At 36.0% G+C, this 21349-nt stretch overlaps 1 protein-coding gene across 6 annotated transcripts in view; it reads right to left on the bottom strand.

The window, feature by feature from the left end:
• LOC109163349 (ATP-dependent DNA helicase homolog RECG, chloroplastic) overlaps positions 1 to 17128 on the bottom strand; it is a 29510-nt gene extending 12382 nt beyond the window's left edge. The window contains exons 1-15 of one of the 6 annotated variants that reach the window (XM_019312101.1): positions 17005 to 17128; positions 15270 to 15355; positions 14804 to 14886; positions 14006 to 14141; positions 10337 to 10816; positions 10139 to 10251; positions 9412 to 9667; positions 6745 to 6914; positions 5054 to 5135; positions 4540 to 4629; positions 4161 to 4394; positions 3443 to 3514; positions 2322 to 2474; positions 2059 to 2202; positions 1596 to 1754 (exon numbers count right to left, since the gene is read on the bottom strand). In XM_019312101.1, coding sequence (XP_019167646.1) covers positions 1596 to 1754; positions 2059 to 2202; positions 2322 to 2474; positions 3443 to 3514; positions 4161 to 4394; positions 4540 to 4629; positions 5054 to 5135; positions 6745 to 6914; positions 9412 to 9667; positions 10139 to 10251; positions 10337 to 10816; positions 14006 to 14141; positions 14804 to 14886; positions 15270 to 15272 — 2175 coding nt within the window. In that variant the 5' untranslated portion in view covers positions 15273 to 15355; positions 17005 to 17128. Of the gene's footprint in view, positions 1 to 1595; positions 1755 to 2058; positions 2203 to 2321; positions 2475 to 3442; positions 3515 to 4160; positions 4395 to 4539; positions 4630 to 5053; positions 5136 to 6744; positions 6915 to 9411; positions 9668 to 10138; positions 10252 to 10336; positions 10817 to 14005; positions 14142 to 14803; positions 14887 to 15269; positions 15356 to 15525; positions 15888 to 16692; positions 16983 to 17004 lie in introns of those variants that run through there. The other 5 variants (XM_019312098.1, XM_019312100.1, XM_019312099.1 and 2 more) reach the window with 5 other exon arrangements.
• Positions 17129 to 21349: the final 4221 nt, after the last annotated feature.

Here is a 21349-nt window from a genome sequence, read left to right as displayed (position 1 = left end):
AGAAGTTTGGCAACAACCCAAAACAAAGCCTTCAAATTTCACCAAAAGGTCCAAAGACGGGCAAAACAACAATTTGAGAAAAATTTCACTCGAAAAATACATCACAGACACAGATGGAGTCGCAGAAGACTGACAAAGAGAGCTGGAAAATCTCGCCGGAAAATATCGTCGGAGGTAGACTCAAACGCTGGCGCGTGAAGACAACGGTGGCGCGTGACGCTGACGGAAGAAGAGGAATGAGACCAAATTTTACAGTCAAGCTCGCAAAAGGGAGAGGAATCCATTGGTGTAGGAGGAGAGATCACAAAATCACTGGAGAAAGGGAGATCTGACCGGAAACCCGAAATCACTCCCGATGACGGAGGCGGACGGTGACGGGGCTTCTGGTCTAGGCTCGCAACGAGGTTCCGAGAAGGCCTGTGGTGTCGGTTTGGGAGAAAAACTACCAGGCACGCGTCGGAATGACAGAACAGGGGCGGCAATGACGGTGGCACGCGGCGGAAGCGGAAAAAGATGATTTATTTAGGATTTAGGCTCTGATACCATGTTGAAATTGAGGGATTGAAAGGCCTGACGGGTGGAGAATAACAACCACCCGCCAGTTAGTCGAAAGCAAATATGTGAGAAACCAAAGAAGAAGAGAATAGAAAGAGTATATTATATTGAAATATTACAATAGATTGTATCTCCCTATGTGTATACTCTATACTTCTATAGACCTCTATATATACTAAACTATATACTAAATTAGTCCTAATAGGAATAGGAAACTACTAATAAGAATAGGAAACTAAGAGAGCTTCTAGTAGGAATGAGACAAAGGTTTCCTAATATTCAACATCATGGGATCGCATCCCTATATATATATATATATATATATATATATATATATATATATATATATATATATATATATATGGGATCAAATTCAAACAGGCCACCAAGTGCGGATGTGCGGACAAATCTAGTCCATCCATATAAACCTGATCAAAGCCTGAAAATTAATGAAAAGGGAGAAAAAACGCGGTGGCATTTTTGTTATTTCCTATAATTACGATTGTGCATTTAGAAATGCTTGACGATGCATTTAGGAACTCTTGTGATCACACGCGGGAAGAAGGTGATGAGAATTAGGTAGTGCCTTCCATGCACTGTCAAGCATTTCTAAATACACCATCGTAATATGACATGGGGAAGAAAGGTGATGGGAATCAGGTAGTGCCTTCCATGCACTCAAAGCATTTCCAGATGCACCGTCAAATATTTCTAAATGTATAATCGTAATTATGGAAAATTACAAAAATGTCACTGCGTTTTTTCCCTCTTTTCATTGATTTTCAGCATTTAATCATGTTTAGATGGACGGACCAAATTTGTCCGCAAGTCCGCACCTGGGATGTTGTCCGCATGTGAACCTGGCCATATACATATGTATATATATATATATATATATATATATAAGCAAAGAACTTGAACAGAAAAATGCAGAGAATTGTTAGATTATGAAGTTTGATCATATCCCTGTTTACAACACAGAAATTTCCCAATAAACTCTACAACTTCTGAGCATCAAGAGGATGACAAACATAACATACCTGCGTCAAGGACATGTCTCCATACAGAGCCAATGCAAGTGACCTTGGGATGGGAGTGGCTGACATAGCCAAAACATGTGGTGCCATAAGCACACTGCCTTTGGAGGAGTCATCTTGCCCAGTTGATATCTTTTTGGAACTTGTAGAGTTCAAAAACAGCTGCAGGCTATAAACTCTAATCATATTGTGATTATAGAAAATGACTGAGCAAAATGAATCAAACACCACCAACAAAAGCACATAGGTGTTCTCTTTAGAAATTTTCTACTTCTGTTAGCCACATCTATAATCTTAAAGACAAGATGATGCTTCCCAACATAACTATGCAGACATTTTTGGTCTTTCTGCTTGCCATTATTTTCTTGACCAACCTACCATCACAGCAAGTCTGACCATTTGCAAAGATTCAACTATCAACACAGAAACATACACATGCCACTATGCCAGTCCAAAGGAATATTACCTTGCCATTAAACAGTCCCCTCTGGACCACTCCAAAGCGATGTTGCTCATCTACCACAGCAATTCGTAATGCTGAAAATTCCACATTTTCAGCTATTAAACTGTGGGTACCAATGACCAAAGAGATATCTCCAGTTTGTAGGCCCTTCAAGCAGTTAAAGAAAATAATAGAAAGTTAGAAACTTTAAACTTCAAAAAAACTAAAGCAACTTCCAACAAATGTAGAAGAAAAATAAAGCAGTAAATCTGTTCAAGATACTTTACCATACGAATCAGCCGTGATTGTTTTGATGGGGTTGAGCCTGTCAGTAAAGCTACAGAAGGTTTACAGACCACTTCCTCCAGATTTTCTAGCAATTTTAAAAGATGCTCATAATGCTGAACCGCTAGCAATTCAGTTGGGACCATAAAAGCTGCCTGAAGGATGAGAAATATTAATCCAAATTGTAAGGTAACTTTGAATTCCTTGCATATATTTCTATTCCAGGATATGGAAAGCACAAGAAATTTCGGAGATGCGTTGTGGCACATGAGATTAGATCGTCAGAGAGGGAGAGATTTGAGAAAAAATTGAAATGTGATCCTTTCCTTTAGCTTCGGAGGTGCATTGTGGCACATTTTGGCGGTGGGCAGTGGGCTCCCTAACGGTGGGTCACGATGAGGTGCCAAACAATGTGGTGGTGTTAGTTTGCAAAGGCAACCACCAGAAAGGTTGGAACTAAGATAGGGTAACCGTGTTCCTTCGCCTACTTTTTCTCATCAGAAATATAACTTTGCTCAGGAAAAATAAATAAAAAAAAATAAATAAATAAAAAATATACAAGGGGATGTAGGCTTTGATAATTGATACCATGTTGAAATTGAGAGATTGAAAGGCCTAGTAAGTGGTGTATAGCCATACCACTCGCCAATTAAGCGGGAGCACAATATATGAGAAACCAAAGAAAGAGATAGTAGAAAGAATATATCATAATAAAAAAATCACAATAGATTGTCACTTCAGATTTCTATGTATTGAGCTATACAAAGATCCTATATTTATAGGGACATTACGCTAAAACCACTCCTACTAACAATTGGGAACTAAGCTTACTTCTAAGAATAGCACTAGGGTTTCTTATTATTCAATGGATAGAAAGAAGCAAACCTAGTATCATGAACACCATAAATACATCGCTCTATGAGATGATTTACTCACAGCTTCTCCATCTATGATTTCTAAATTCTACACTTAATTGGAAAGCAAAGGAATATTACATTCTTACCCTATACATACATGAGAAGACTAGTGGGTATTCCCACATGTCAGAAGAAGAAGCACAGGGACTATAGAGGGAGGAGAATTTGGTTGAAAACACAGTAAGCATATATGATTATGGACTTACCTGATAGCCTGAAGAAATAACCTCCATGCATGCTAGAAATGCCACCACAGTTTTCCCACATCCGACATCACCCTAACAAAATTAATAATTATGGCAATGCACACTAGGTTAGTCAGATTTGTCTTTTACATTTTCATTACAAAAGAGCAGTCCAGTGCAAGGAGTTTCAGCCATTTGCAGGATTCAGGGAAGGGGTCTACCATAGTACCATAACCAGCCTTCCCCAGTTCCTTAATATTAGATAAGCATTTTTCACCAATCTTTACAAAAAAACATTCATTGAAATACTAAAAGTTGACTCTTAGAGTATATTGTTGGTGAAATATTTTGTACATAAGAATGACTCCTAAAGACTCTTATATGGGATTACGTAACATTGAAAAATACTAGAATAACTAGAACTCTAACACAATAGGAGATTTAATCATATTCTAATACTTTAGCACAGTTTTATATATACTCTAACAAGGGTTATTTTCATTATTCAGAATGGCCAATATTGCAAAGTGAATATAAGACAAATTTAGTACCTTGCAGACAATAGTCTAAACAGGAGAGGGGAGGGGACTGTTGAAAAATTATATTACAGCCAGAAAAGTCAGCAAAGCCCTATCAAATGCACTGCTATATTGAAATGCAAATTTTGCAAGAAAAATTTCAAAATAAATGCATGTCCCTCACATCAGATAATGGACATAAATTGAAAAAAGTTGAAAACCTGAAGGAGTCGATTCATTGGGACTGGTCGCTTTAGATCCCACATAATTTCTGAAATAGCTATTAATTGACTGGGTGTGAGGGAATATGGAAGAGTTGCCAAAAATTTCCGGGAAAGAAAGGACCAGTCATCTATATCTACTGTGTTCAGTTCAGGTTTCCTGCATTTATTCAGCAATGCGTCTTTTTCTAGTTTTGTATTGAGACCTTGAAGCATTTGGAACAACCGCCCCAGCTGGAAAAAGGAGAAGAATAATTGATAAATAAGATGTAGTTAATGGTGGTTTGTCTAACAGCACTTAAAAGAACACAAAAGTTGAAATATGTATCCAAAACACTTTAAGTTGAATAATGTGGGTTTCAAATTAAACCACAAGTACCTGGAGATAGAAAAACTCATCAAATATAAGCCTTTTGCGAGCAAGCTCAGCATCTAGTAAACTTTTTGGCTGGTGAATCCCTGAAAATGCCTGCATTTTTTTTTTTCCAAAAGACATCCAAAGTCTTGTCTCAATGGTGCACTAGAAGCAACAGACTATCCCGACACATATAAAGATTCTTTTAGTAAGTATGACTACCAAGTGTTTGTTGAAATACTTATATGCAGTGAAATCATATTCCTTAATTATTAAGCAACAAAAGCTAAGTACCAGTATAGTAATTTATATATATTCCCCTGCACTAGTCCACAACCTAAGGTAAATCTGCATAACAACCAGACTCAAGTGGAAGAGAAATTACGTGAAAAAGTATGTTTTTAGCCAAGAAGAAAATAAATCTATCCAATTAAACAACTAAGTATATTCCATTAGAATAATCAGTAATTGCAAGAGAAATGAATAAGAAAATGCACAAGAATAATCTCTGGAAACAACTAGCAGCCAGCACACTTACATCATAAAGGCTTGGAAGTCCAAAATCCTGACGAATTTCTTCTGGGATAGGATCAATATTGACAGGAAGGAACTTCATTGCTCTGTAAAGCATGTAGGCAGTGAAAGCATGTTCGAAGTGAAACAGATCAAAAGAAGAGAAAAATGTAGTGAAACTGCCATAACATAACAGTAACATATTAGCAATTTTCGACCATCTGGATGCAAGTATGCAACTAAGCATAAATGAAGAATTTGGTTAGAGGTTTGATAGGGATAAGACCAAACATGAAGACTGGAAATACCTCCAAGGATATAGTACAGTAGAAGACTCCTAGAAGCCCAAGATTAACTGCGGGTTTTTGACTGAGACCCAACTATACAGCCCATACATGTATGGGGTGATAATCAAGCAGCTATACACATTTCAAATAATCGAGTGTTCCATGAACGTACCAAGCATATTGAGGTAGATTGTCATTTTGTGCGTGAAAAGATTCAACAAGGCTTAATTTCTATGGCTCATGTTCGTAGTGACGATCAACTAGCTGATTTGTTCACCAAAGGGCTCAGCAGGGACAGGGTTGAATATATTTGTAACAAGCTGGGCATGATTAATATCTATGCTCCAGCTTGAGGGGGAGTGTTAGAAATGAATAGTCATGGGAGATGGACAGGCATAGAAATAGACATAAGAAGTGAAGAGGCTGTAAAACTGTCCCCTGTTGTGTATATAACTATATATAGATCTATGTTGTAGCAGTGAAGAACACACAGAAAAAGGAGAAACACATTCTTTGAAATCCTTTCTTTCTAGCAACATTTCCAAAGGCCATGTATTTCTCAAGTTTTCAAGAAAGGGGGAGTATAAGAGTATTACCATCAACAACCAACCAGTGTTCTATTTTATTATTTTCATCGCTATGGGCTTCTCTTTATAGCTTTCAGCTATCTTCATTGCTATGGGTAAGATGTTGCACTTTGCTACTTCTCCATTTCACCTCTACCACATGAAGGCTTTTGACATTGGTTGCCCAGTCCTAGTAGGAGTAGGTTTAGTCACTGTTTGTATAAATACAGGATCTTAGTTTAAGATACAAAGAGACAACCTAGTGTAACCTATTATTATTAAGGGAAAAGGACCATATAAGTGCTCAAACTATTTGGAAGCACGTTCAATTGCACTCTCAAACAGAAAAACGATCCAAACATGCACCTGAATTTTGAAAACAAATGCAATTGAGCACTTTTAACCTGCTTTTACTAGTAAACTTCAAGTTAATACTGATGTGGATGCCACCTCATTGTGCTTTTGCGGATTTGGATGTTTATTTGGCATAATAATAAAGTATTACGGAGTATTATTTATTAAAAGTAAATGAAAATCTTCACGTTGCCCTCGTCTCCATGAGGCAAAGAGCTTCGTCCCTAGGACGATGTCTCCAAGGAAACAAAAGTGAAGTTGGTGGTTTGCAATGGCGGCCAGCAGCGGTGGGTAGTGGTGCATGAACTTTAGTAAAAAATAAAGAACTAAAACAACTAATCATGCATAACTCGAGAACCAAAAATATAATTTTCCCTAAAGATAATAAAATTTTACTTTTACAATAATACCACTCAAAATAGGGTTTAAGATGGAGCCTAATGGTAAACATCAAGGCAAGGGACAAAAACTATACGCACATATAGAGATAAGAAGCTTAGATCACAAACCTTGAAATAATCTCCCGAAGAAAGTTTGGTTTTAGACCTCCTTTTGAAGGATATATGGGATACGGCCTCCTTTCTACACATATATGTGAATGTGAATCCTCCTCTGCTTGTAACACATCCATATTATATTCCTTCATTTCGTAATGATCTTTTGTATGCATAGTCCGTACCTTCAAAACACAACATCAAACTTCATATACCACATGAAAAAAGTATTAAAACTAGCAAAATAACAATTTCCTTGGTTACACCATCAAGTATCAGCATTGAATAGTAATTATCTACAAATAGAAACAAATTTAAAAAGCACTACCCTAATTGCTATAAACCAAACAATATTGCCAGCCAGCAAACAGTGGCCAACATCTTAAAAAGACATGTTTTGTTTGATCAGGGTTGTAGTGAGTCTTTATGAATGAAAATTGGAGCATTTTTTGTAACTCTAGTAAAATTACTCAAAATTGTGGCGTTCGTTCGTTTAAACAACCATCAGAGACGATCAGAACAAAAAGAGGCAGTCGTGAGAAGGGTTTTCACCAGAATGGATTGTGTTGAAATGTTGTGGTAAAAACTTTAGGTTTAGGGATCTAATACCATGTGAAATAGGAAAAGTTTTTATGTACTTCTATGTGTAAAACATGCACAAAGTGTTGTATATTTATGTACAAGAACACAAGTTGGGCTCTGCACCTATGTCCATTACTACGAGGGTTCACATTCAACAGTATCCAACTAAGTAGCATGGAAAAGAAGAAATGAGAAGCTGGAAACAGCAATTTCAAAAATATAGGAAACAAAATGTGGGAGAAACATGTAAATATAAAAAATATAGGGGTATATTTGCAAAAAAAATTCTTAAATATGCATAAATATTAATTATCTACTAGTTTCATGATTAAAAGCATTACACTAATAAATAAAAATTATAAAATTAGTGTACCAAATCACTAATAAATAGTTAAATACCAATTACCAAAAAATCAATTTAAAATAAAAACACAACACAAAGAAGACCGAAGAGAAGAACTAGGAAGCAGTGATTGGAAAAATGTGAAGAAGTGAAGTAGTCTTTAGGTTTTAATTTAATTTTTTAGACATTGAATTTTTGACCCATGAATTTATTTTTAAAAATAAATAAGGACCAACCTAGGAAACATGTTTCCAAATTTTTGATTTATTGTCAGAGTTGTTGTCAAAAAGCTAATTTAAAAGCCATCTACAAAACATGCATATTAGCTTTTTGACCTCCTAACACATCTAAAATCTCTTCAAAATGCTCAAATTTCTCCCCAAAAAAGGCCAATATCAATTTCCCTCTAAAGCAGATTTCAAAAATTGGATGTGACCCTTATATTTCATTTTTCGAGTCAGGAAATCGTGGAAGCTATCCTCACAGGTGATAACTGTAGGAAGGGGCAAATAATTAAGGTTAATTGCTGCCACTTGTACCTCAGTAGAGAGGAAATGACTAATAATCTCCAAAATCCATTGCATTGAAACAAGACAATGTTGACAATTCCTTCCCCCAGGTGGTATCCAGTGTGTTACACTAAATTCTGTCTAGAATTTGCTTAGAGGGTTGAACCCCACAGAACCAGGGAAAAATATAAAGGGTGACTGGCCCCCTTATGCTTAATTTGGTCGGTCTACAGGGGTGGAACAAATGTTATTTTGAAGGCAAAGACTTGTCTTTTGAGAAATTTAAGGACTTCCTCGTGCATACTCTCACTTTTGGATTTGTGGGGAGTTTGCTTATGACACCCTTTCATTAAACTACATCCTAGATAAGCTTAAACTCAACTGCATTATGAATTAACCATTAAGACCAATGGAGGGGGTTGGTTCAAATACTACTTGAAAGAGGAATTTTTTCCAAACTCAACTAGACAAAATAAGAAATCTCTTTTCCACCTGCCCTCACAATGAAACCCAAAAGAACAGAAAAGCAATGCACCCTTTCAATGAGAATCACCTAGAGGTGAGCTAGCAGAAAGTAATGACCCTTTAAATGGCATGCAAATTCACATTCTTGTGAAAAAATTTAAATTAAATTAATAAATAAAGATAATAACTTGGCAACTGTTGCCTAATATCTAACCTCAAAGAACATTTTGCAGCTTAGGATACATCTTCAGAAGTTCCAAAATTTACAAGATGTTATCACTGATCAGAAGCTGAGAAACTTTACTATGCGAAGCTACTCTTTTTCATATAATGTTTTGATAAGAAGACTTGAACCTCATTCTATAAAATAGCTCTAAAGACCAGCTAATTCCATCAGCAAAGATGGAAGTGCAATAACCAGTAAGGTAGTAACCATCATCTTAAGTGCAAGGACAATTGACACTATTAGAGTACTAGGACAGGAAATTATCAAGCTAGAATGGAAGGGCAAGGGTACAAGTTGGAAATTTAACCTTCCAGCCTATTTGCATATGTGCTAACCAGAATATCCAGCATGTAACATGTGGCACAATTTCACACTTCATCAAATTAAAAAGTTCCTAGCAATAAATTATCCAGGAGACAGGCAGAGAGAAATACACATACTTCATCAAGATAACTAAAAGTAGTAACATTCCAGGACAATAATTCTAAAAACCAAAAAGATTAGATTTATGAAATCAATATTAATTTCATCATTAGATATGAGGTTGGTCAACTCACCTTGCCACTTACACACACTACATCCCCCACCTTTTGTTTCCCTTGAAGACTTCTGAGAAAAGGAAGATAAGTAAAGCGGGTACCCCGGAAAAACTTTTTCAAATGTAAAATTATTGTTTTTCCTCCTCTGCTAACAGTTTTATCAATAACACAATCAGCATCACCAGTCATGGAAAAAGTTGTAGCTGCATCATATGGAATCTCACAAGAAACAATGACCTCAAGGAATGATAAAGAAGAACTGGCCTTCAGTGCCCTGCACAGAAAAAGAATTGTTTTCAAGATTGCTACATAGAATAATCATTATGTGGCAGCATGCAAATGCATGGATGTGAAGGATAAAGAAGTTATCGTGATACAGAATGTCCCTACTGAAATGTATATTAGATTATCATGTTTTCCAACACTAATTTAGTAAAGGCTACTATTTTATCTTGCCATGTTCAAATTACAACCATTAGATAAAATCATGGTTAAACAAAAATTATGCTTGTTTCTTATAATTGATCATCAAACTGCCCCAATAGGTTGGATTCTTTCAAAGTCCAGAACAATGATAAAATCAATCTTATAAATTCAAGACAAAGGAGATAGGGGGATACTTTGGCAGATAGCATACAATTGTAAGAGAGAGAGAGAGAGAGAGAAAAAAAAAAAAAAAAAAAAAAAAAAAAAAAAAAAAAAAAAAAAGAGAGAGAGGATAGGTAACATTTCTGAAATACTTTACCTTGAGGATAAGATCTTTCCAACAAAAATCATATATTTCCCATCCTCAATTCCAACCTGTGCATTATAAAGATCCACATAGGTCCGAGGAAAATGCTGAAGCAATTTCCTCAACTACATGTAAACAAGAAAATTGTTAACTTAGGGTCAGAATCAAGAGGATAAATACAACTTTCTTACAAACCCTCTAAAGCCTCACCGTATGGAAGCCACAGTTTTCTAGCTGATGACAATGTCTTTTACTCAGTCCAGTTATGCAACTAATAGATTTATCAAGTAACATTTCCACAGATCCAGCAATCTCTTGGATCTCAAGCGAAGGGTGAGTGACAGGCTTAACCACAGTGGATTGCAACTCTTCCCTTACTTCTGTCTCAATAGTTTCAGCAGTACTGGAGGAAGAGTCAACACCAGGAGAGCCTATGTCTTGGGATTGCCATGTTTCATACACAGAATCAGTACTAACCAATGTTGAATCAACAGGCTTAGAGAACAGTCCTTTAGAAATCTGAGCTGCCAAAAACCCACTGTTCTTGGAGTGATTTTCAGCCACATCAAATAATTCAATTGGTTCAGAATATCCCAAAATGATGGATGGGAACTTTCTGCATACTAGGGAGATATCCCGTTCATTGTCAATTAAGTCATTTAGACCATCATAACCCATCAGCACAGAAACCTAAATGCAGATTAAATTGAACTCTTAACAGGGAAAAAGGTATTTTGGAAGCTGTGAAACATATAATGTATGCCTAGAAATGAATAAGTTTTACACAAATGAAAAGCAGTGGGACCACCTTCTCTTAGATTATGAAAATTTTCATCCTTAACCCAAGTTCAAGAGACAAGCATGGATAAGGTCCACAGATATGAAAGGTAAAGGGGTTAATTGATGAATCAAATCTAGACATTTTTATGTATCTCTCTAACCATGAATAGATACATTATTTTGATCTATCATCGGTTTTTTGTTTATGTACTGAGTGAGTGGAAGTACTGGATTCACACCTTTACAAAGTTATAGATAATTTGGTTAATTCAAAAAAAGGGGCAAGCATGGAGGCTTTTCTCAGGAAAGCCTAAAGTTTAATAACTGAATTTAGTTAGCTAATGTTGGTCAGTGGGACAGCTGCAGAACATCTTGCACAGAGTGAGAATTTTTTTATGGTGCTCCTTGGGACTTTCTCAAGATTCTTGGGACTAACACAGTGCCAGCCTGCCAGGCACAGCAAAACTGTTCAAATGACTCCTTCAAGTTACATCCATACCAAGTGAGCCCTCAACACTTACTACAAAACAGTTCGCTCTTGCTTCTTAAGGAAGTCATGGTAATGGTTAGACTAAAAACTGTCTTGGGCATATGGTGTAGGACAACTAACAACGTAAGTAAGTAACAGGAAAAACTTTTAACAGAGTTTACTAAATATTTAGATATCAAAACTGATACAAGGCTGTCTCAACTACCATGGCAGCCTCAAGCATGCCAACTTATGTTGTTACTCCTGATCAACTAACTACTCCCACCTCCCGCAGCATCTCCCACCCACCCGATACCCTCCGTTCATCTCCATTCACCATGTCTCACCTTGTATCCAATCTCATATTTGCCAACTCATCACCTCTATACAACCAAAGCATGAAATAAAATATGTTTTATGTTTTTAGTTTCTCCATTAACAAAAACAAAAAACTATGTTTACTTTTATAACAAGACACATTAAAAAAAAAAAATTAAAATTAAAATTAAAAATAAATAAATAAAACACATTCCAGATCTAAGAATTGCCACAACGTTGGGTTAGTGGAAGCCTCATTGTCCATGAACTAGAATGAAGAGTTATGATCCTAGACTCTTTTATGGATCTCTCTCTTACCCTAGCTCTTGCAATATATCTATCAAGCAGCCAATCTATTAGCAACTTTTTATCTAGCTATTCCATCTTTTATTCTACTTGCTTAACCCATATAGCTACCACCTTATAGGCGAATGGTGGTTCTCTCCCTCCCCCAAAACCTTCCAACTTATTATTTAGGGCAAATTGGATCTTTAGTACTTAAGTTGTGGCCGAATAGTGATTTTCATCCCTAGTAATTTTGTATGCATTTATATGGTCCTCATGTTTCAAATGAAGTTTTGTTTTTGTCCCTACCCTTACTTTTATGGTCTTCAAGTTTTAAAAAAGGTTTCATTTTTATCCCCATCTCTTTAAGGGTTCCAATAAGGGTGTAATACCAAAAATGCAATTTCGCTTGAAACCTAAGGACCATTTATGCATATGCAAAACAACCAAGAAAGAAGTCCCTAATTCCCTATTAGGGCATAACTTAAGGACTCAAAATGCAATATTTGCTAGTATTACCTATTAACAATTCTTTATCCCTATTAGGGCAGAACTAAAGGACCCAAAATGCAATATTTGTGATTACCTATTAACAATTCATTTTCCATTTGTATCAAGATGTGGCCAATGTTTTTCTAGGTCTTAAGGATCTAAACTCTTAGGGGATGTTTGGTTCATGGAAAATGGTGTTTTCTAGTGTTTGGTTCATGGAATTCATTTTCCATTGGAAAATGAATTCCTCAAATTTGAGGAAAACAAAATCCTTGGTTGGACCAAGGATATTGTTTTCCATGGAAGATGGGAAGAAAAAGTGAATAGATTGTCTATTTTACCCTTGCTTTCTTTTTTAATTATATTACTTTTATTAATTTGTAGGGGCATATAGGTCTTTATACCCATTATTCTTTACAATTCAAAATCTAACCAAACAATAGAATTAGTATTCCCAGTAATTCTTTTTCCACCAACCAAACAATGAAATTCATCTTCCTAGTAATTGTTTTTCCATTGAATTCCAATTCCACTTCCCTTAAAATATTTTCCGCGAACCAAACGAGCCCTTAGTGTCATCTTTACAGATTTATGGCAGTTGCTAATTTTGCAAACATTTTACTCTATGATGAAGAAGCCTAATAAGTTCATAGTGAACAAATTAGCTAGCGCATTTTTATCCCTTTTTACACTATAAATCGTAGATTCATTGTGAACTACTAGTTCTCTTCCTGATTTAGTAAAACCTAGTGTTGTTCATCATTTCAATGCGAATTAATTATGTGCTTGGTTTTTTCATCACTTCCAAATGAAGTAGTAATCTGAAGTATTATTATTACATTATTTCTTCTACAAACTGTGGTGATTTTTTGAAGGTTCAACCTAGTAAAGTAGCTCACCAACTAGCCTGTTAGGATCAAACCCAGGAAATTACCTTTTTTTTAATGAGTGTTAAGGCTGGATAAATCTTTCCGCAGACTCTGCTTGATGCAAAAACTTGTGCACTGAGAACAACCTTTTTTAAGCACATTTATGACCAGCCAACTCAAGTAACACAATAGCATTTGTTGATAATACTCCAAAAGGAAGGCATTGAATACGATTTGACTTTCAATAAAAGATCACACAAAATATTCAACAAATTTTATGGCACAATATCTAAGTCTATTAAATTGAATGTTCACTAGGATTACTTCCTGAATAACTGAATTTCCTAAACAAGAAATAGTTTTCAATTGATTTTTTTACAGTTCAAAGTTTTGTTCTCAGGCAACTAATTTATACTGAAAGAAGAGAATTTGAAAAATTATTTCAAGGGATGTTTATTTCTTTAATCTTCAAGTCACTCAAATAAAAAATAACTGTAACATCATGAACAAGAACCAGGATAAGACAAATCCAAATGCAGGAAAAGGGAGGACTACATATGAAGAGTACATTTTTCAACAACAGATTTAGGAAAACATATCACAAAGAGGACATACATACATATGAGAACACAATGTTTGAGATAATTCAATCAAAACAGGACTTACCTTACTAAGCAGCTTAGACTGATCTGGTACACTAGCTCGATCATAAGCATCTACTTCCTCCAACAACCTTTTTGCAAGTTTATGCTTTGACCTTGAAAATAATGTTGACATCCTTGAAAAAAGGAGATTACTAAACCTGAAAGATATTAGAGACTATGTAGATGACTATAGTATCAATGAGACAATTGAAATAAGAGAAAATTATACTTTTGGTCCATAAGTTATAGGGTAATAGCAGATTCAGTCCATGAAATATAAGCGTCGCCACTTTTAATCCTCGAGTTGTTAGCAAAGTGGGGGCTTTGGTTGTTCTGTTAATGGATTTATCAAAATTCCATTACTCTTCAAAAGTCTTAGTTGACCAGGGCTAGTAATAGAATTGTACATCCTATTTCTCTATTTCTTCTAAATAATACTCTGACTCCACACTTTACTTGCCAGAAACACAAACCACTAAGCTCCATTACCTTGATTTTTTTAATATTCTATTAGTTTAATGGATGCCAGTGGTCTACATTTTTGTGTTTATAGCCACTAATTCGTGGAGTTAGAACATGATTTGGGTGGAATAAGACAAATACAAGGTAAATTTTATTACTAACTTTGGGCAACAAAGATTTTTAAAGAATAACAGTAAATTTTAACAAAATGACAAAAAAAACACCACTTTATTGATAAGGACTAAAAATGGTGATGCCTACAACACAAGGACTAAGTGCACTATCACCCTATAACTAATGGACCAAAAGTGCAATTCTCCATTGAAATAATATAGTGTAATAAGTACCACAACAATACCTCATATTTCTACCTAGAGCATTGCTATATCCTCTTTCCACTTCAAAAGTTATTGCACCTCTCAAACATTTCTCACAAAAAGCCTATGAAAGGAAAAGCATAATTTATATAAAATAAAAAATCAAAAAATGATGTAAATATAAAGATAAAAGAAAACATGTAGAAATTTACAATTTATGAAGACACTATTGAGATAGAATTAGATAGGCAAAGATTTTTATTAAAATGATACAATATTTAACATCAGAGAGATGATAGTGGTCATAGTGCAACAGTCATGTTTCTCATTTTAGAGAAGCAATTCTGCTCACTTATGCCACATGGCCATATAGCGAGATGAAGGGGAAAATAATGTAAGAATGTAGAACTATTTGTAAAGCACCTACCATAAACCATGTAAGAGATAAAGCAACACCCAGACTTAGATAATGCAATGGCAGAGGGGGGTGTTCAAATTAGCACCTACCATACTATGTGACTGGTGACTGCACAGTCAAGGCTGAGAAAATGGGGGCTGATGAAGTATAGGGACATCAAACCTGCAAATTCATGCTTTGATAAAACAAATTCTCCAAGAAAAATAAAATGGAAATGGCTAATTATGGTAGCAACATGAAGTGCTCCAGCAACTTTCCACTCAAGGAAAGAAAGATTTCTACATCACGATAGCAAAGAATTACAGCTATTCACAAAGCATACTGGTGGCACATGCAGATGATAACCTGATATGTGTGTGTATTCGACAATATTCTGTCAGCTCCTACAGAACTGGGAAGTTGATCCTTTCCTCATAGAACATGAATGAAATATCATTCAAAATCTATCTTTGAAAATACTGGTGCAGCAGAGAAGAATACAATATACTCGTAGTGTGGTTCATTAGGAACATAATTCATTGCAGCTTCGTAAGCAAAAGAGGCATCACAAATAGGTCAATGCTGAGGCAAATTCTTATCATACCATCATACATTATTTGCCTTTTTTTCACAAACAAATGCTTATTGTAATTCTGAAAATCAAGTAAGCAATTCATTTGTTCCACCATGCCAAAAAACATAATTGGCTTATTATTTCACCCAAAAAGAATTGATAGATCATAGATGTATACAGTAAAAGTAAAAGCTTCAGATACTTAGTATCAATAAGTGATTCTTTTGGCCTAGCTTACTTTGAAGCTTACTACTGCAAAAAGTAGAAGCTCAACTTGTGCCAAAAAGACTTTCAAGGCTACATAAGAGGCAAAAGCCTATTTTTCACAGAGCTCTGGAATTGAAGCTTCTTGCTTTAAGAAGCTCAAGTTGTGCCAAACAGTTTGTGCTTATTATATTTTCATAGAGCAGTGGTTTTTTTTTCTCTTTTTTTATTTCTTTTCCTGCTGCAGTAAACTTTAGAAATAAATACAACTCAACCATAAATAATTGCTTTGTAGTTGAGCTTTATATTTAACGGTAGTAAAAATAAAATTTAAAGAAACAAAAGAAGAGAAACCAAAGGAAAATCATTTAAACTTCAAAACAATTTCTATGTACTACAAGTTACATGGATATTCTCATCCTCAGTGCCAATGTGCAATCATTTCCCACCCAAACAGTTTGTGCTTAATCAAACATAACAATTTCTTTCTCTTTTCTTGTTTCCTTTTTTTTTTTAAATATAATTCAAACTCTGGAAAGGTTATGCCGTAGTAGACAAAACGATACCCAAAAAGAAAATCATACAGGAAACTTTCGTCCAATGCTACAGTAGAAACCCAATAGTTAATGATTATAATCAAGTGCAATCACTGAAGTAACGTTTTAACTTCTCAAATACCGCATGAACAAGCAAGTAACTACAACAATAAAAGGCCTTCGTGCCTACTACAACAAGAATCTGGATTTACAGTACACCTGTTTTATTCAGTTCCATCTATCTTTGAGACAAAACTACAAACACGTCTGCCGCATGTTCGCTATTTTAAATTTGGCCAGCGTTAAAAGAAGGGAAACGAATCTCCGAAATGGAAACCCATATGCCAATTCTTTCCGAAAAGGGTTAGCGAAAATCACAGCATTCTAGTATTGGTTCACCACTAATTTTTGGCACAGAATGCATGAGTTTCCATACAGTTTGTCTCAGTCTATTGCTCTTAAAAAATGCTGTGATTGAATCGAACTACCAAAAAATTACCGATATGAATTTAGAATGAGAAGATAGCTCACCATGAAAGAACAAGAGTGCAGAAGTGAGAAGTTACGGTGAGGAGTGCAAGAAAACCGAGCACGCGACAGCGACCAGCGTGGCGATAGCTTTATTAGGATTGGACATTAGGACATGAGAATTGGAATGCGCATATATGCATAAATTTTGTGTAATGTTAATTTTTTTTTTTGTGTGTAATTTTTTTAAAAGTTATATCTAGAAGCTACTTAAATAAAAACTTAAGCATTTCTTTGGTTCGCACAAGCAAATTAGAATCGAAATGAGAATTAAATATTTGATAATAGTAATAAATTTTGAAATGTTTAATAATGGTAATGAATTTTGGTGAAAGTATTTTGTATGTTTAGTAGTTGGGTGGATTTGGAATGTTTATTAATATTGATGTTTCGTTATATATGGTCCTATAATGAGAATAAAAGTTTTAGAAATATAAAAATAAAAATTAAGGCAATTGGTAATAATGTAATGACATTCAAAGCACTAATATGAATAAAAAAAATCAAAACAAAAATCTAAAAGTATTAATTCAAACTTAAAAAATTATATTACCAATAGAGTTAATACCATCTGAGGTCCCCCGAGTATAGTGGTTTTGCCATGTCTAGTCCTAAACTTTCAAATTGACCATATGTGGTCCTTCGACTTTCAAACTTAACCATTCATGGTCCAAGTTAACCACACATGGTCCTTCAACTATTAAATTTTAACCATCCATGGTCCTTTCATGAGGACCACTACTGGTTAAATTTCGAAACTGAAGGACCATGGGTGGTTAACTTGGACCATGAATGGTTAAATTTGAAAGTTGAAGGACCACAAATGGTCAATTTGAAAGTTTAGGACTAAACGTGGCAAAACCACTATACTCGGAGGACCTCAGATGGTATTAACTCATTACCAATAAGATGAATTATACTCATTTTTAATTAGAAAATGTGATTTTTAATTGAAGAGATAATTAGATATTTAGATCCAGTGGCGGAGCCCTCACTGCCCCCCTAACCCTTTATACTAATATATAAGTACATGTATAAATCAGTAAAGTGTTGAGTAGATCAATGGGTTGAATCTTGAATATGACATTGAGTGTTAAAGGTTTAAAACCTATTTTTAGCATTTTTATATGTTTTAGAGTGAATTCTATTTTTGGTCCTACTGTTATTTTTACCACATTGCGTCCACTATTATTAAAAAATTTTCAATTTTAGTCCACGAAAGTTAGTCCACTATAAGATTTTTCATGGACTAAAATTGGAACACTTTTAATAATAGTGGACACAATGTGGCAAAAATAATTATGGTGGACTAAAATTGGAATGACCCCTATAACAGTAGGACCAAAAATGGAATTCACTCTATGTTTTAGCTTCTTATCTTCATTTTAGCTCTTCACACCACCCTTCAATAAATTAAATGTATTTTTTAATTCTACTTTTTTTTTTTTTTGCATGTATATTTTAGCTTCTTCTTCTTTTTTTTTTTTTTTTTTAATTTCAATAGGAAGGGGGAACCTAAAAGAAAAAGAAAGACAGATTTATGCTACACTATACATCAAACGCCAAGAGGGAATTCCTTCTTTTTCATCTTCAAGGAGGCCAAGCAGTTCTTCAAGAGGGGAGGCTAGCACATGCATGCCTGGGGGAAAGTTTCTGGAGAAAAGCGCAAGTCGATCGGCAACATAGTTTTGTTCTCTAGTTATGGCTTCAATGTGCCAGCTCTCAAATCTGCAAAGCTCTCTTCTGCAGGCAGCCAAGATGTTGTGAGCCGCAATGCGAGGGGGATTGCCGCTCTTGATGAAGTTAACAGCTCATTCGGCAGAGTCGCTCTCAATAATCATATTACTATTACCCATATAGATGGCTAACTATATACCTTTTACTATGGCCCAGGCCTCAGCTTCGAAAGGGGAGCAACTCCCAATATTATACACAAAACCTTGAGTTCAAGTTCCAGAGCTATCACGAATTAAGCCACAACAACTTGCTTTGTTAGAGTTACACTGGACAGGCCTGTCAACATTCAGCTTCGCATACTCATCCTGTGGTTTTGCCCAGCACAGCTGCTTCTAAGATAAAGAAGACTGAGGATTCAAAGAGCTCGTGCCTTTCGCAAAAGCCTTATTTGCTTCCTCATACTGTGTTTTGATCCAAGAGATTTTAAACCGTATGGGCTTCATATTGTTGTTAAACACAGCTTCATTCCGCCATTTCCAAATCCACCATAATGTAATGGCGAACAGGGAATTTGTGTTGAGAGGAACATTACCTGCCCATTTTCCTATTATTCCATCTTCCAACCATACGATGAAAGGAAGCAAGTTCTTTCTCTCAAAGCCCTCCGATAGTACTGCTTTCCAGAGTTCCTTTGCTGCCGGACATGACCGCAAAACATGGTCTATATCTTCAATTAAATCCCGACATACCCAGCACTTATCGCAAGTAGTCAATCCCTTTTTCATTCTGTTGTTGTTCGTCATGATCCTACCATGAGCCACCAGCCAAAGGAATGCACGAATACGATTCGGGACCTTCAACTTCCATATACTGTTCCACTTGGCTGCTTCCGTCGGGGCTGATCCACCCGTAGCTATTTCATAAGCAGAACTAACCGTGAAAATTCCAGATGAATCTTTAGACCAGCCAATGCTATCATTAGCATCTTAATACCTCCTCGGGTAGAACATGGTTCAATTGATCCCAATCCCATCCCCTTTCAGGAATCCAGTAGGTTGCGACCATTCTTCCTAGCTCCAAGTCAGTCAGCTCAGAAAGTACCAATTCTTTCAAGGGTCTGTCCTTAATCCACCTATCCTGCCAGAACAAAGTTCCTTTACCATTTCTCACTTGCTTACGGATACCCTCCTGGAGAAGGGATCTAGCTCTTAGGATGCCTCTCTATGAGTTGGAGCTGTTAGGTTTGGAGCGCCATGAAGAAAAGTCTGTAGAAGAGGCCGCATACTTAGCTCTATAAAGCCTGACCCAAAAACAGTCGTCATTTTGAAGAAGCTTCTAACCCAGTTTGGCCATGAAGGCGCGATTCATTGGTTCTAGCCTATGGATGCCTAAACCACCAGCGGATTTGCTTCTCGTCACCACATCTCAATTGACCAAATGAACCTTTCTTTCACCTACTTTGCTTCCCCATAAGAAATCTCTGATGAGTTTCTCCATAGAATCAATTAAACCAGCTGGGATTAGGGATGTCTGCATCGTGTAATACGAAATAGTTGAAAGAACGGATTGTGCAAGGATTTGTCTACCCGCGAAAGAAAGTGTTCTTGATTTCCACCCAGTTAATCTCATCTGCATCCTTTCCAGTAATCCCGCAAAGGATTCTTTTTTGAGCCTCCCGTGTATCGAAGGCAAGCCAAGGTACTTTCCCAGGTCTGTTACCTTTGCCATGCCAACAATTCCTGCTATGTCTGTACCAATTTCAAGAGGCTGCCCCCTACTGTGCTCCAGGCTTTTTGATAGAAACCTGCTGTGAAACCATTCGGACCCAGAGCCTTGCAAGGAGGCATATCGAAAAGGGCTTGCTTGACATCTTCCATTTCAAACTTGGCGTTGATAACTTGCCACTCATTCTCATGTATTCTGGGGAAATAACCACGCAAAGAGGCCCCAGGACTATTATGTAGGTCCTCAGAAAATAAGCTGATGAAATACTCGCGAACATGAACCGCCACCTCTCTGTCCTGTGTAATCCAATTGCCGTGATCATCTTTCAGAGATGTGACTTTTGCCTTTTTGCTGCCAGCCATGGTTGCAGCATGATAGAAGGGTGTGTTGCGGTCTCCTGAGGTGATCCACTCTTCTCTAGAGCGTTGGAACCAAACCAACTCTTCTTGGTATAATGTTTCTTCTAATTCCAATCTCAGTTTCTTGTCTAGTCTTAACAGATCTGATCGGACACTAGAAGCTAAACTGCGCTGGACTCCTCCCAATCTTGCTAGCAGATGTTTCTTTCTTTGGAATATGTTACCAAAGGTGTTCCTATTCCATGTTGTAAACGCAGCAGCCATAGCCTGGTTGTTTGATACTCAATGTTGCAAAAAACGTTAGGCGCCCCCTAGGCGCCTAGCGCCTAAGGCGACGATTAATCGGCGCCTAGGCGCCGCCGATTTTTTTTTTTTTTTTTTTTTTTTTAATTTAAAAAAAAAATTAATTAAAAATTTTCAAAATTTAGTACTAAAACATAAGGTTTTCATAGTTATTTCATAGAAACTATTTACAAAAGTGGTTGTAAAATTGTTCAAAAGATTGTTTAAACCATCTAAATATATAAAAAACTAAAATTAAGAGCTAAAGAAGCATTTTTTTGAGAAATTAGTGGACCAAACCGAAA

The sequence above is a fragment of the Ipomoea nil genome, unplaced genomic scaffold, assembly GCF_001879475.1.
Source record: "Ipomoea nil cultivar Tokyo-kokei standard unplaced genomic scaffold, Asagao_1.1 scaffold3017, whole genome shotgun sequence".
NCBI lineage: Eukaryota > Viridiplantae > Streptophyta > Magnoliopsida > Solanales > Convolvulaceae > Ipomoea > Ipomoea nil.
This window is presented reverse-complemented; position numbering and strand designations above follow the sequence as displayed.